This window comes from Acinonyx jubatus, chromosome D3 (genome assembly GCF_027475565.1).
Source record: "Acinonyx jubatus isolate Ajub_Pintada_27869175 chromosome D3, VMU_Ajub_asm_v1.0, whole genome shotgun sequence".
In the NCBI taxonomy this organism is placed as follows: Eukaryota; Metazoa; Chordata; class Mammalia; order Carnivora; family Felidae; genus Acinonyx; species Acinonyx jubatus.
In genome coordinates, this window is record NC_069392.1 from 55,370,334 (window position 1) to 55,386,612 (window position 16,279).

Here is a 16,279-nt window from a genome sequence, read left to right on the forward strand (position 1 = left end):
TATTTGAAACCTGTTTTGTGTTATGCAAAAAAGACAAAATGGATGGGAAAAGTTCCATGCTTGTAAGTGAGAGGTTCTGAGTTAACTAAATGAAATAGGTTTCTTTATTGCAGAACTTCATAGAACCTTTAGGGCAGTCAGTAGTAGACAGTATGAATCTCCCAGGGCGTATAGAGTATATAACATTTTCCTAACTTATTTGACCATGGAATTTCTTTAGTGACAACTTGCAGGTATGAGTCGTGCAGTAACAGTAAGAAAAGTAAGAAGCCATTAAACGGTTTTAGGTAAAGGAAAGACAGAAACAAAACAACTACAGAAAAAAAATTAAAGAAAACCTTGTTGCAGAAAAGTTTAGTATCTTGCACTGCCTTCTGATAAAACCTGTTCAGAAACTTCCCTATCGGTCTGTCTTTTTCCTGTCAGGTTTCCTGAGTTGATGTTTGTCTTTTGTGATGTGAATGGCGTGTCTCTTAGATTGGTGTTTGACAGCATAAGTTTCCAGGGTGTGATTTGTTTCAGGCTAGTACCATCTGCAGTACCTGACATGGTATCAAGAACATGGTTGGCCAAGACTCAGTAAGTATCAGAGAGTACAGAATTGACTCTAAAATACCGAAACTTTTTTTTTTTTTTTTAAGGAACAACAGTATAGTAGACATAAAAGTTGGACGCTATAATTTATTTTAATAATGATGTCATTTTATAAGACATTTTTGGGTTTTTCTTTTCTTTTTTTCTTCTTTTTTTAATGTTTATTTATTATTCAGAGACACAGAGAGACACAGCATGGGCATGGGAGGGGCAGAGAGAGGAGGAGACACAGAATCCGAAGCAGGCTCCAGGCTCTGAGCTGTCAGCACAGAGCCCGACGCGGGGCTCGAACTCACAAACCGCGAGATCATGACCTGAGCCAAAGTTGGACACTGAACTGACTGAGCCACCCAGGCGCCCCTGAAATTTTTATTTTAAATGGCTCTTAAGTTGAACTCCTTATCACCAACTTCTTTTTTATGACTTGTATCATTATTTATTTACTATTATTTTTAAAAATTATATCCAAGTTAGTGTATAGTGCCATAATGTTTTCAGTAGATTCCAGTGATTCGTCCCTTATGTATAACACCCAGTGTCTATCCCAACAAGTGTCTTCCTTAATGCCCTTTACCCATTTAGCCCATCCTTCCACCCACAGCCCTTCCAGCAACCCTCAGTTTGTTCTCTGTGTTTAAGAGTCTCCTATGTTTTGTCCTCCTCCCTGTTGTTATATTATTTTTGCTTCCCTTCCCTTATGTTCATCTGTTTTGTATCTTTAATTCCTCATATGAGTGACATCATATGATTGTGTTTCTCTGACTTATTTCGCTTAGCATAGTGCTCTCTCCTTCTATCCACGTTGTTGCAAATGATGAGATTTCATTCTTTTTGATTGCTGAGTAACACTCCATTGTATGTATATACCACATCTTGTTTATCCATTCATCAGTTAATGGACATTTGGGCTCTTTCCATGATTTGACTATTGTTGATAGCACTGCTATAACAGTGCCCCTTTGAAACAGCACACCTATATCCCTTGGATAAATACCTAGTAGTACAATTGCTGGGTTGTGGGGTAGTTCTGTTTTTATGACTTGTATCATTTTTAATTTGTTTTCTCAGAACAGTAGAATTGATCCACCGTAGACATGTAAATTCTTTTAACTACTAGATTTTTTTTTTCAGTATGTGGAATGTTTTTTTTGTTCATGGGAGTTAAATGGTTGTCATAGCTAAGGAAGGCCAGTGGGTCAAGGGTAGCCAAGGCCCTCCTTAAGAAGTGGTACAAGGTGAGAAGGCTTCTTTAGCATCTATTAAGAATTATTATAAAGCTGTAATAAGTAAGACAGCAATGAGGTGTAGGGGTAGACGAACCAGTGGAACAGAACGTAGAAACCTGGAAATCAGGTTTATGACAAAGTTTGCATTGCACACCTTTAGTAAGGGGATGAACTTTCCATACATTGTACTGGGACAGTTGGTTATCCACATGGCAGAAAGTGACATTGAATCTCTACTTAAACCTGAAAGGTAAAACTTAAAAATTTTTAGACATTAGAACAGTATCTTTAATGATCTCTAGATAGAGAAGAATTTCTTAAGACATAGAAAATGTGAACCACAAAAGACACCTCTTATTAAGAAGATAAGGTATAAACTGGGAAAATATTCTTGCAGTGCATGTAATCGACACAAGATTAGAATCCAGACTGCAACAAACATCTTTACAGACTAACAGAAAAAAGAAAACAACCCAGGGGTGCCCAACTCTTCATCTCAGCTCAAGTCTTGATCTCCAGATTGTGAGTTCGAGCCCCATGTTGTGCTCTGTGCTGGGCATGGAGCCTACTTAAAAAAAAAAAAAAAAAAAAAAAGACAAAGCAACCCACTGAATGGAATAGTGGACTAGACTTCGTAGGCACATTAGAGAAGAGGAAATGGAATGACCAGTGGAAATGGAATGACCAGTAATGGCAGAGACCGTGGGGAGATGCAACTACATTAAGATACCAACTACACGCACCAGATTGTCAAAAAATAAGAAAGTCTGACATCAGTAAGTGTTGCCAGGGATATAACACATCCAGAGCTCTCATTTTGCTTACTATTTTGCTTCAACCACCTGGGAAAACAAATTGGTCATATTTAGTCATATTGAAAATATGCGTACCCTATGACCTAATACCCTTATGTATGGACTCTAGATCAGGGGTTGGTGACAACTCATGAGTTAAAAATGGTTTTTAACATTTCTAAATGATGAAAAAAAATTGTGTAATTTGTAATGTGAAGATAATATAAAATTCAAATTTCAGTCACCATAAATAAAGTTCTGTTGGAATACTATCATGCTTACTTATTTATATATCATTATGGCTGCTTTTGTGGTGTGGCACCAGAGTTGAATGGTTACACCAGAGATCTTCTGTCTAGTAAAGCCTAAAATGCTTACCACCTTACTCTTTGCAGAAGTGGTTTAGGACCCCCTGCCCTAAATAAATACTCGTGTGTGTGTGTGTGTGCGCGCCAGGAAACATGTTTAGGAATGTTCATAACGGTACTGTTTTTGATAATAGAAACCTAGAAAGAATCACATGTTCGTTAAATATCGAATGGATAAGCTGTGGTATGCTAAGCCAGTGGAGTACTGTTCAGTAGTGGAATGGACTGTAATCATATGCAACATATGGATGGGTCTCAGAACTCAGTATTAAAAAAAAAAAAAACGCAAGTCTCAGATTTTTCCATGTATAAGCAGTTCAGAAACAGACAAATAAATGTAAAAAGGCGTTGCTAAGGATACCTGCGAGGTAAAACTATCAGGAAAAGAGAGAATGGTAAGTTTGGAATAGAGGTTGCCTTGGAGGAGCTGGGGAATAGATAGTATTAGAGAGGGAACTTTAAAGATTATGCTCTTCTTCCTTTTTAAAGTCTCATTTTAGGTGTTTTTATTTTTGAGAGAGAGAGAGAGAGAGAGAGAGAGAAAGTGCACACACGAGCGGAGAAGGGGCAGAGAGAGAGGGAGACAGAATCCCAAGCAGGCTCTGAGCTGTTAGTGCAGAGTCCAGTGCGGGGCTTAAACTCACGAACCGTGAGATACGACTTGAGCTGAAATCGAGAATGACACTTAATTGACTGAGCCACCTAGGCTCCCCAGATTATGTTCTTATTCTTATATTCTTAAACTGGGTGGTGGGTATACATGTGTGTTGTATTGTGATACTTTATTTCAGTGCTGTGTTTTATACATACTTTTAATACTTGATAAGTTTTTGTGATTTGGAGCATTAAAAGGTATCTTTTCAAATAGTGTAATTTGCCTCATAATGTACAGTTATTTATAACTACCAGAAGGGAACTCATCAGTGGGCCAGAACCTGCTTGATTTCACCTATAGGTCACTTCCTCTCGTCACACTGCCCGCCCGCGCCCCCCCCCCCCCCCCCCCCCCGCCAACATCCCAGGTGTTCTGGTTGTGTCAGGAACTGATTTCAAACTCTTAAGCAGAAAAGGTGATTAGTAGAAGGATTGCTGATGTTTCTAGAAGCCAAGGAAGAGTCAGGGACTTGGTCTCCATCAGGATCCTCTGCCTCTTGTTCTGTATGCCTCTGCTTGGGTTCATTCTCTTGGGCTACAGGTGGGCTTTCTCCATGTGTTGGGCATTGTGGTTGACTGCAGAACTACATGCATAGCCTCAAGCTCTGTGACTTAAGAAGCCAAGGGAAGAGATCTTGTGGTTGGCCTGGCCAGATCATTTGACTGTGGCCAAGGGGCTGGGTCTATTACCAGAAGAAACCTTTGGGAGAAGGCAAGGAGAGCAAGGGTCAGAATCATGAACCTGGAAGCCCTCTCAGTTTGCATTTATTTTATGTCTGTTCTTTAAGTGTAAATCAGTATGTGGCATTCAACATAGCTTGGTGAATATCAAGGCTATTTTGAAATGACAAGACATTTGTTATTGCCTAGGACTTGATATTCAGTGGTTGGGTGGGGAGGGGGGTTAGAAATGTCTGTTGTGCGTATTACTCAAAATCAAAATATAGCATTACCACAGAGATCTCTCTTGCTATCCCCTTTATAGTCATACCCATTTCTTTCTTTTCCCCCTAATAAGGACATTTAAAGATATTAAAATGTTTGAGTCAAAATAGACATTATGAACTTGCTTTAAGACATTTACTATATTCCAAATGACTGGGAGGACACTTGGCCCATTGGTGGTATTGTTTAACTGGGATTAGTAGTGTTTAGGTGGTTTTGTATCTTTTACTTTTTTGTGTTTGCCAAATTCCTTGCATTGAGCATATATTACTTTATAATTAGGAAAAATATTAACTTTTAAAGGTATTGCTGTAGGTTAAGTCAGTTTATTACCTTGGAAACTGAGATTCCATTCAGGATACTAGTAAATTTTATAGGAGTCTATACCGTGAGAACCCCAAATGATAAACTTGTTCCCCAACCTGTAAACTTGTTAACACCTGGGAAACAGAGAAAGAGAATATCCAAATTCGTATGGAATGTGGACATCATTTTATACAGAATTTTTAGACTGGTTCTTAACTAGTCTTTGTTCAATACTCAGAATGAGAGTATGCTAATACCTAAAAATTGGTTTGCGTTTTTGTCTGGTGAATGAGCCTTCTCAGTGCCAAATTTTAGTCAGTAATCACTGGACAACTCAAAGACAGTGGGAGAAATGTTGGCCTAAACACTGCTTCCCAGGAAGCAGAAACCATAAAATTAAAAACTAAAGAACCAGAGGCCATACTTACCTTAGGCAGTAGGTAATAGGCCAGAATAGCTGCTCTTTGTTTTGACAACTTTGGCTTCAGTTATTATCTATTCACAGATTTACTTTTGTTACTGGTATAAGGTAGGATCTAAATTTATTTTTTACCATATGGAAAGCCATTTGTCCCTGTACCAGTTTTCTACTCTGATTTGTAGTAGCACCTGTCCAGTTTTCCACACATGTACAGGTTTGTTTTGGAGAACCACATGGTTTTGGATTCTTTTGTTTTGTTATAAATCCAGTCTCCAACAGCTTACTTTGTGTTTGGATTAGAATTATATTAAATTTATAGATTAATTTTGGGAAGAGACTGTTGTTTTTCTTTACTGAACATAGTATATCTATCCATTAGTCAGGTGTTCTCTTATATCTCTCAATAAAGCGCCACATTTTTTTTATGTCTTACACATATTTTTTTTAAGTTCATCCTCAAATACCTTAGGGTTTTTATAGCTATTTTGAATGTAATTTGTTTTCTCTTGCATATTTTAATTCGTTATTACTATACAGGAAGTTGATTGATGTTACATGTTCATCTTGTATTCAGCAACCTTGATGAAACCATGATTAGCTCTAATGGCTTATCTATTGATTTCTTTTAGAGTTTTGGTGTAGAAATCATGCTGTCTGCAGATAATTTTGTCTCCCCCCCCCCCCCCCCCCCCCCCCCCCCGCTTATCTTTTCCTTTTCTTGTCTTATTGCTTAGATTCTAGTATGGTGTCAAATTGAAGTAAAGATGCATAAGTCATGTTACAGAAATGCATGAAAAGTTCTGTCATTAAATATGTTTACTATGGGTTGAAGAATTTTCTTTCTAGGCCTATTTTGTTGTTGAAATCTTATAATTGATGAATAATGAATTATCTCCAAAGTTAATGACTCCAAACAACAGACATTAATCGTATTTGCTTTGGGTCAGGAATGCAGGAACAGCTTAGCAGGGTGGTGTTGACTCAGGATCTTTCTGGATATTGCAGTCAATGTCAGCAGGAGCTACAGCCATCTGAAGGGCTAATTGGGACTGCTTCCAAAGGGTTCACTTCCATGCCTGGTGGTCTGTTGGTAGGAGGCTTCAGTTTCTTTCTATGTGACCCTCTTTATATGGATGCTTGAGTATCCTTCTGACATTAGTGCTGGCTTTTCCCAGAGTGTGATCTGAGAGAAAGCTAGGAGGAAATGTGTTTTATGACTAGCCTTGAAACCACACACCATTACTTCCACCATATTCTGTTGGTTAGAAGCAAGTCACTAAGTCCAGCCCCACTCTAGGAGGAAAATTACAGTCCACAGAAATTATTTTTCATCTTAATTTTTTAAAAGTCTGTCTGCCCTAACAAAGTTGCATAAGATCAAAGGCTTCTCTCTGTATATCTTTACCTTAGACACCTCCTTTGAGCCTCAAACTTTTGTATCCTAGCTGTGGTTAATATCTCTTCTTGAAGGTATCAGGGTTACCTCGTACTTAACATGTCCAAAGTCAAACTTAAATTTCTTCCCATCTTGCTTCTCCTTCTTTTCCTCTTTTGTTGGTCACTGTTTCTGTGACTGGCACCATTCTGCATCCAGTTGCATAAGCTAGTATTTCCTCCTGTCTAATTCATCCTTAAATCCCATTGAATTGAATTTGTTCCTGAATACCTCTTGAATCTGCCCACTTTTATCCAGCTTCCAGCTTTATCTTAATCACAGGTTTCCTCTTCTTTTGTCTTTGATCCTCTGACCTTTCAGTGTTGGGCTCCTTTCTGCTACAGACCCCTTGCTACTCACCGCCTCAAATTTTTCATCTCAAATCATGTCTTCCTCAGGGAAGCCTTTTTGACAGTCAGATCTTTGTTTATATTGCTGTGTACCTCCCCTCAAAAAGTTATCACCATTGAAACTTTATGTATATGTGACTGTTTGATTAATGCTTGCTTTCCTGGAGCCAACTCTAAATTTCATAAGGGTAGGGAGTGTGCATTTTGTCTATTTTTGTATTCCCTACATTTGACACATTCCCTATATTTACCGAATTTGTGTGCATTGAATGAATTAAGCGAATGAATATGTTTGATTATAGCTCTGAGAAATAAATGGAATATATAACTAGTAAATAAAATAATTTAGCCTTCCCTTACTATGTTAGAGGATAACTATCATGTTTTTAAGTCTTTAGTGTTTCTGACAAGTTCCAGCTACAAATTAAGTGAATAGATCTGCCAAAAGGGCCCATCTGTCCTACCTCTGTTGGGTCAGTATGATGCCAAGCTAGTGCTCCGAGGTGCCTGAGAATACTGTGTTCTTGTTAGAGGAGAGATATACACTCCGATGTACCCAGAAGTCAAAAGCTTTAGGTCTAAGAGAATGCAACTTCCATTTTTTCGTAAAGGTACTATTGAGCCGAGACTCTCTTCTTAGGCTTGAAACTTCTGGAGAGCCTTGATTAGAAGTATGGACTGTAGGAGAGAATAATTAGTTCTAGGGGCGCCTGGGTGGCTCAGTCGGTTAAGTGTCTGACTCTTGGTTTCGGCTCAGGTCATGATCTCACAGTTTGTGGGTTCAAGCCTTGTGTCAGGCCCTGCACTGACAGTGCAGAGCTTGCTTGGGATTCTCTCTCTCTCTCCCTTTCTCTCTGCACTTCCTGTGCATGTGTGTGTGCACACTCTCTCTCTGTCTTTCTCTGTCTCTCTCTCTCTCAAAACATTATAAACTTTAAAAAGAATAATTATTTAGCCCTAGAAAATGCTGATGAATCTTTGGAGGAACTTGACAGTATGACATAGAGTAGGATCAGAAGTTTGCTGATACATGCTTTCAACAATAGCCAAATTATGGAAAGAGCTTAAATGTCCATCAGCTGATGAATGGATAAAGATGTGGTTTGTATATACAATGGAATACTACTTGGCAATGAGAAAGAATGAAATCATGCCATTTTGCAGCAATGTGGATGGAACTAGAAGGTATTATGCTGAGTGAAATAAGTCAGAGAAGGACATACCATGTTTTCACTCATAGGTAGATCTTGAGAAACTTAACAGAAGACCATGGGGGAAGCGAAGGGGAAGGAAAATAGTTACAAACAGAGAGGAAGGGAGGCAATCCATAAGAGACTCAAATACAGAGAACAAACTGAGGGGGGATATGGGGGTGGGGGAGAGCGGAAAATGGGTGATGGGCATTGAGGAGGGCACTTGTTGGGATGAGCCCTGGGTGTTGTATGTCAGTGATGAAGCATGGGAATCTACCCCAAAAACCAAGAGCACACTTTACACACTGTATATTATCCAATTTGACAATAAATTATATTTAATATATATAAATAAATAAATAAATAAATAAAAAGAACTCTGCTGATATAATTGATCACTGTACTTTGATATTAATTATGATTTTATAACTTAAAAAAAGTAGGTAGTCAAATGCATTTCAAATGGAAAGTTTTAATTTATCATTGTTGGGACAAAAACTGTGAGCTTTAAGTGACTTCCAAGATAAATTCTGGTGTGTGTCATTTGAGGAAATGTACACCGTTTGTCTGCTTCTGAAATTGGCATTGTTTCTTTGAAGTATTCCCCCCATATTTATCTTTCTTTTTTTTTAAGGGAATTGAGGTTGAATTCAGCTTGCCTTTTTAGATGTAGTTTTATGAGTTTGGACAAATGGACAGAGTCATCTGACCACCACCACAAGCAAGATCCTGGAATGTTTCCATTATCACAAGTTCCTTCATGCCCCTTTTGAGGCAGTTCTCTCCTTCCTCCACAGCCCCTGGCAACCGCTGATTGATTTCTGTGTCCATAGTTTTGCCTTTGCTGGATTGCCCTATAAATGGAATCATGCAGTATACAGTATGCAGCATTTTTGTGACTTCTTTCACTTAGCATAATGCTTTTGAGATTCACCCAAATGATTGCATATATATATATCAAGAGTTTGTTCTTTTTAGTTGCTAGGTTAGTATTTCACTGGTGTGGTACAGTTTGTTTATCCATTTACCAGGTGATGGGCATTCGGATTGTGTCCAGATTTTGATGATTACGATTAAGCTGCTGTAAAGATTTATGTACAGGTCTTTGTGTAGACATATGTTTTCCTTTCTCTTAAGTAAATAGCTAGGGACGGAATTGCCAGATTCTTGTAGGAAGAAACTGCCAGTTTTCCAGAGAGGCTGTACCCTTGTGCATTCCCCTGGCAGCATTATTACAGTTGCAGTTGCAGCAATTCCTAGCTAGCACTTGGTAGTTTTCTTCTTCCCTTTAGCCATATATATTGGCACATAGTGGTGTTTCATTGTGGTCTCAATTAGCAGTTCCCTAAAAGCTAATGATATTGAACATCTTTTCATGTGCTCATTTACCATCTGTATTGCTTTTTTGGTGATAAAATTGATGAAACCTTTTGCCTATTTTACTGGATTGTTTTGTGTTTTTTTAAGTTTATTTATTTTGAGAGAGGGAGGGAAGGAGGGAGAAAGAGAGCGAGCACGCAGAAGCAGGGGAGGAGCAGAGAGAGAGAGGAAGAGAGAATACCAAGCAGGCTCTGCACTGTCAGTGCGGAGCCCAGTGTGGGGCTTGAGCTCATGAGCCACCAAATCATGACCTGAGCCAAAACCAAGAGTCAGATGCTTAACCGACTGAGCCACCCAGGTGTCCCTGGATTCGGTTTTCTTTTCTTTTCTTTTCTTTTCTTTTCTTTTCTTTTCTTTTCTTTTCTTTTCTTTTCTTTTCTTTCTTTTTTTTTTTTTTTTTTTTTTTACTGTATTTTAAGAGTTCTTCTATTCTGGATATAAGTCATTTATCAGATATGTAATTTGTAAATGTCTTCTCCCAGTCTGTGACTTGTTTTTTTATTTTTTTAACTGTCTTTTGGAGAAGATTTTGATTGTGAAGTCCAAGTTACCATCTTATGATTTGTACTTTTTTTGTTCTGTTCTGAGGAAACTTGCCTCACCCAGGGTCTCAAAGACTTTTTGTCTCTCCTTTATCCTCCTTTCTCCCTACACCTCCTGCTTCATCCATACCCCTCTTCTCCCAAACACATACATACCCACTTCATCTTCAATTTTCTAATCTAATTGTGCTGCCTTGGAAAAATTAAATAGGAATGGATACAAAGTAATAGAGATTTACACTGGAGTATTGTGGGCTATAAGCCTTTAAAAAAATAACAATCAGATTTTCGAGAATAGAAAGCTACATTTGAATCCCAGATACTGTACTAGCAGTCAGATTGTTTGCTTTGCCAGTGACCAAAAGAGACAGCTTTTCATGTGAAGTAGCTCAAAATAAAAATTTGTATCTATCTAGCTTCTCTGGAGAAAACTATTGCTTTACGATGCTGTGCACTATAGTGCTTCTGGTCCCCCCCACCCCCGCCCAACCCTAGTCACCCTAGTTATCAGTACTTGCTCACCACATGGGACACAGTATCAGATATTAATTGAATAAGTACAATTTTGAGGCAAGCGTATGACAGTAACATACATCCCTGTTCACTGTGCAATCAGGGAATGTTGGTTTGATGAAGGAGGAATGTCAAGAAAACAAAGGTCTCAGAACACAAATAATACTTTACATTTGTAAGTATCACTTAGTATTTTTTTGGGTGCTTTTCAGGTCGCTGTCTAGCAACCTTGTGAAGTAGGCAAGAACTATTATATATCTTTTTTATAGATAAACTCTCTGGCCTGTCCTGAATTGCTCAGGTAATAAGTACCACTGTTGCCCACCATGGCATGTAAAATTGCCCTTTAAGAAGCTGCTATGTTGCCCATCAGCCCAATCCTTCAGAACATCTGCTCATTTGGCTTTTTTCGTGAGGCACATGTGCAAAGTGTGTTTCTTCTATCCACTTCATCTGAATGCACTTGGCTTGTCTCCCTCCTGATCAGCAGTGACATAGGCCTTTGAGCTTCCATGTCAGCTGCTTATCAGAATGATTCCTGACCTCTCTGAGGTCCCTCACACTGCTCCAGAGCTCCCCAAGATGAGCTCCTTAGTAACAGAAATGTTACTAGTTAGACTATCCCAAATGACTTTCCAAATTGGGTAACAGTTCCTTCCGTCATTTTCTTTGGTGTTTTAACAGATTGGGTGGGTGGGGGGAATAGAGACTAAAGATCAGAGAAGTCTGTAAAAATACTGTCAAGAGCCAGGACTAGGTCTCGGATCTTAAACTCTTTTCTTCTCCATTATACTTGCTGTGAGTGTTTCTGAATGGCTGGTGACTGTAGTGTTTTAGAATGGGATTCAATGGAACAGAGGGATAAGAATTAGCCCAATAAACTGCTATCGTACAATACTGGGAGACCTCCTATTAGTTCTTAGGACCTGGAAACCTGAATGGACTGAGAATCACTGGTTTCTTAAACTCCTGTGGCAGTTAATGGCTTAGCATTTAACATAGCAGTTGAATAGAAGGCAGTTCAGCCCTGTGTGTTTCATGGATATGAGATAGTGGCACACTATTGTTTTAATTTGCGTTTTCCTAATACTGAATTGAGTGCTTTTCCACATTTATAGGCTATTCAGGTTTCCTTTCTGCATAGTGCTTGTGTATATTCTTCACCCATTTTCCTTTTGGATTGTTATATATTGATTTGTAGGAGTTATTTGTACACTCTTGGCACTATTAATTTTTATGTATTTTACAAGTGTTTTTTAAGTCAAATTTTTAAACTTATTCTGAATAGTAAAATTTCATGTGCATGTTAAATTAATCTTATAGCTCATTTTTAAGGTTCTGATATTTTAAGTTATCTTTTTTCTTTTTGTCTCTATAGGTTATGAACGTGATTTCTGATGAAACTGGATTGGAATAGTTTTCATGATCTTTGCATATTTATATATATATATTTTAAAATTTTGCATTTGACTTAAAGTGCCATGAGAAAATTTGCATATTGCAAGGTGGTCCTAGCCACCTCCTTGATTTGGGTACTCTTGGATATGTTCCTGCTGCTTTACTTCAGTGAATGCAACAAATGTGATGAAAAAAAGGAGCGAGGACTTCCTGCTGGGGATGGTGAGTGACGTTTTACACTGATACATCTGTTTCAATAAGTATGTCACTAGTTTGTTCACTAATTTGGATACTATAAAATTTTCATTTTTTTAGATTAATAGTAATTCCTGACTTCCTAAATATGATGATCATGTTACCAACAGTTTTCCAGTGGGTTCCTCCAACAGTTAAAAACAAGATTCAAGTCTCAGTATAGAGTTGCTGAATTCAATATTTGTGTTCACTGTTACTTGTAGTTAATTTTCTGCAAACTGTATTACCAAGTAATGTGGAGAAACTAATATTAATGGTTTTGAAACTAATAACTAATAGTTGGAACCAACAAAATGGTATGGCATTAGTGTAATGACATAAATGCTGAATAGAGTGTTAAAATTTCATTGTTGGGTATTAAAAGATGTTTTTTCCTGCCTTCCCATCTCATTGCTGAGGGAAATCATTCTAGATGGAGGTGGTCTGGAGAGTTCTTTTTGTTAATGCTGCAAATAGCTCCAGTTAGCACTTTTGAGAGGACTTTTGTAAAGATGAGGCTGTATAATAAAGACCACAGTGAGACTGCAGTATCTGGTATGGAAAAGAAAGGAAACACAAATATGAAGGACCTAGGTTTGAAGTCCTAACATTTTGGGCAGTGGACACCTGGAAAATTCAGTTTTGAATACCTGTGTTCAAACCAACAAACAAGTGCTGCTTTTTATTTTTTTAACATAATGAAAATGACTTTGCATTATGAGTCAATAATTCAGCTGTTCTGAGCTCTGAACTCTCTATGATTAGTTATAGAAAATCTGGCTATGCAGTAATTCTACTATTTTTAGGAATTCTGTGTGAATGATTACTGTTTTAACATCAGTTTTATTTGAATATGTAATCACAGTTAAATTTTTTGTATTTTTATAATGAGAGCACCTGGTCCCCTAAAATTTATAATGTAAAAATATTTGTTTGTATTGGTTAACTGTGCCTACTTACTGTAATTTTTATAGATGGGTTTGTATAACAAGTTCTGTTCATTTCTTCTTGGGAAATTTACCTAAAATTAGATTCAGTTGCTTTCACTGGCTCTAGTAATACCTAGGCTATAATCCCTCCCTGACTTTTTAATTTTCACTTTCCCCTTAAGTTTTTTTTTTTTTTAATCTTTATTTATTTTTGAGAGACCAAGTGTGAGCAGGGGAGAGGCAGAGAGAGAGACACACACACAGAATCTAAAGCAGGCTCCAGGCTCCAAGCTGTCAGCACAGAGCCTGATGTGGGCCTCTAACCCACGAACTGTGAGATCATAACCTGAGCTGAAGTTGGACACTTAACCGACCGAGTCACCCAGGCGCCCCTCCCCTTAAGTTTTAATAAAATATACTTTAATTCAAAGTCAGCTTATTAATTTGTTGACTTTCTTGGTTTACTCTGTGGCTCTGCTGTTTAGTACCTTTGTTGGTTGACTCCTTAACTGTTGTCAGAACTGTAACTCTGTCTAGATTTAACTCAGAGGGCAGGTATTACCATCTACCAGTAAGTTGGATATTCTTTTCCCAAATAGAACAGATTAACTTTCCCCTCACCCTGCTTTAATTTGTTGCCATTTATAGCGGAAGCTCATGGTGTTCTATTTTAAACACAGAGACGTAAAAGTTAGAAAGAATAGGACCTCTAGTGTGTGAAGATCCACTTGGTGAATATTTTTAAAACTCTGTATGTGCTGGGCAGTATATATATGCTACACAGTTCAATAACAAAAAATAAGGCAAAATTCCTCCCTTTGAGGAACTCACAGTTCAAGAGGAGAGAAAGAATAAGTAAAATACTGATAGAATAAATAGCATTCTAGAGATGTGCACAAGAGCAGAAAGTACTGGGAACATCTCGGGGTGTCTGAGAAGGTTCAATAGGGAAATAATGCTCATGTTGAGAAGTGTCATGGTGAGCAGGTGTTTTTTACGTTTGATAAATAAGCAAAGGAAAGAAGCATGTGCAAGATATGCAAGTGAGAGAATAGAGTTGATGGATAGAGAATGTGAGGAAGGAGCACAGATGAAGCTTGGGAGGTTAGCAGAAGCCACATTCCCAAAGGCCTTTTATGGCATCCTAAGGATTTTGGATTTCTTCCTGTAGGCAGTGGCATGCCGTTGAAGGATTTTAAACAAGGGAGTATGTAACCTGATGGGATCCAGACTTTCGGAAGAAAGCCTCGGTGGGCATGTGGCTGACGTACTAGAAGAGAATAAGGCAGCAGGTAGTCGAAGCTGTCATGAAAGTTTAGAGAAGTTCTTAGAGCCTACACTAAAGTGATACTGAGGTAGAAAGGAAAAATATATATACATAAGAAATACATAAACAGTGGAATTTACGTAACTTGAGCCACTGAATGTAGGTAGTAATGAAAGAAGAGTTTAAGATACTTCTCAGGTTTCCCTGTTCGATGAATTGATAGGAGGTGGGCCCCCAGAGGTGGAGCAGCTTTGATGGAAGGTGAAAGGATGAGCTGGGTTGGGAGTATTTAACTTGGAAAATTCTGGTAGAGACGTTCCGCAGGAGAGAGCAGTCGAGGCGCAGAATGTAGGTGGTAGCATAAGCCTGGTCTGTGCAGAGGACTGCATCAGGAGCATGTGTAGACTCAGAAGGGACAGACCCAGTGTTGAAGAGCATCGTGGGGGTCAGTAAAGAGTCATCTCAGGAAGTGAGAGGTGGAAGGGGAAGCCAGAGGGAGAGTGCTCATGAAAACCCTGGAGTGTTGTTTGTCAAGAGATTTTATCTGCGATGAAGAGGAAGTGTTTCTATATGTTTCTATATGAGGTTTGTTTTGACCCTGGCAGGTGCCATCTGATTGCCAATAGGTTTGATGTACCCGTGAAGAGTAGAGATGTGTAGCTTATTCTTTAGGAAGCTTCAACACAGAAAAAGGGGTGGTGCATGGGGTGCCTGGCTGGCTCAGTTGATGGAGCATGTGACTTGATCTTGGGGTTGTGAGTTTGAACTCTACATTGGGTGTAGAGATTATTCAAAAATAAAATCTTAACGGAAAAGACAAAAAAGAGAAGGGTAGCGCAGTAGTTAAAGGAGTGGAGGCAAAGTTTTATGTTTGTGTGTATTTTTTATGTACATTGAGGGGGAGGTTAAAATATAAGGGACAAAACTAACACCTGAAAAAGCAGGTTCTTAGCAGATGAAACTATGTGGTGTCAAAACCATAAGAAAAGGATTGTATTTGAAGAAATTGCCAAGGTTAATACAGTTTTGAAAACAACGGTGGCATGAGCATCAAAGATAAGACGTAGCTTTTATACGAAGTACAAAGGTACTAGGTAAAGGAGAAATGGTCTGGGAGTAACGGTGTGGAGATGTGAGATCTCATCCGAACCTTGTGAGACACAGAGAATGACCAGTTCTCCCAGAAGAGGTTTGTGAGGGTGGTGGGCTCTGGGGGAGGGCAAATTTGAGTGAAATCTGGTAGAAGGGCCTATGTGTTGTGGAGAAAGAGAATGAAGAGGCTTTACATTGGTGGGGGGTAGAGGGGATCAGGCTGTTTCACACGACTGAGGAGGAGGGAAGCATGAGAGAATGGCTGAGCAGTAAGCCAGGAGGTGAGTAAACTGTAGGAAGGGAGATGGGGTGAGAGGCTGAGGGTTCCAGACGGGGCTTCAAAGCTAGCATACTTATTGGTTTATATACTGTAAGAAAGCAGAAACATTCCAGCTATCATTGTAAGCTACATCCCAATCAGAGTTGTTAAAATGTGGAAAAAATATTTTGGAATACATAAAAAAGATAATGCCTAAAAACAGTAGAGATGATAATTGTGTACGGGCGCCTGGGTGGCTCAGTTGGTTAAGTGTCCCACTCTTGATTTCGGCTCTGGTCATGATCTCACAGATAGTGGGATCAAGCTCCTCCTCGGACTTTGCGCTGACGCACAGATTCTCCCTCTCTCTCTGCCTCAC

General features: G+C 38.7%; 1 protein-coding gene across 3 annotated transcripts in view; it reads left to right on the forward strand.

Annotated features, from left to right (window-relative positions):
• GALNT1 (polypeptide N-acetylgalactosaminyltransferase 1) overlaps window positions 1-16,279 on the forward strand; it is a 126,198-nt gene that overhangs the window by 50,230 nt on the left and 59,689 nt on the right. For all 3 annotated transcript variants that reach the window (XM_053206670.1, XM_053206672.1, XM_053206669.1), the window contains one exon: window positions 12,100-12,341. In XM_053206670.1, coding sequence (XP_053062645.1) covers window positions 12,203-12,341 — 139 coding nt within the window. In that variant the 5' untranslated portion in view covers window positions 12,100-12,202. The remainder of the gene's footprint in view (window positions 1-12,099; window positions 12,342-16,279) is intronic.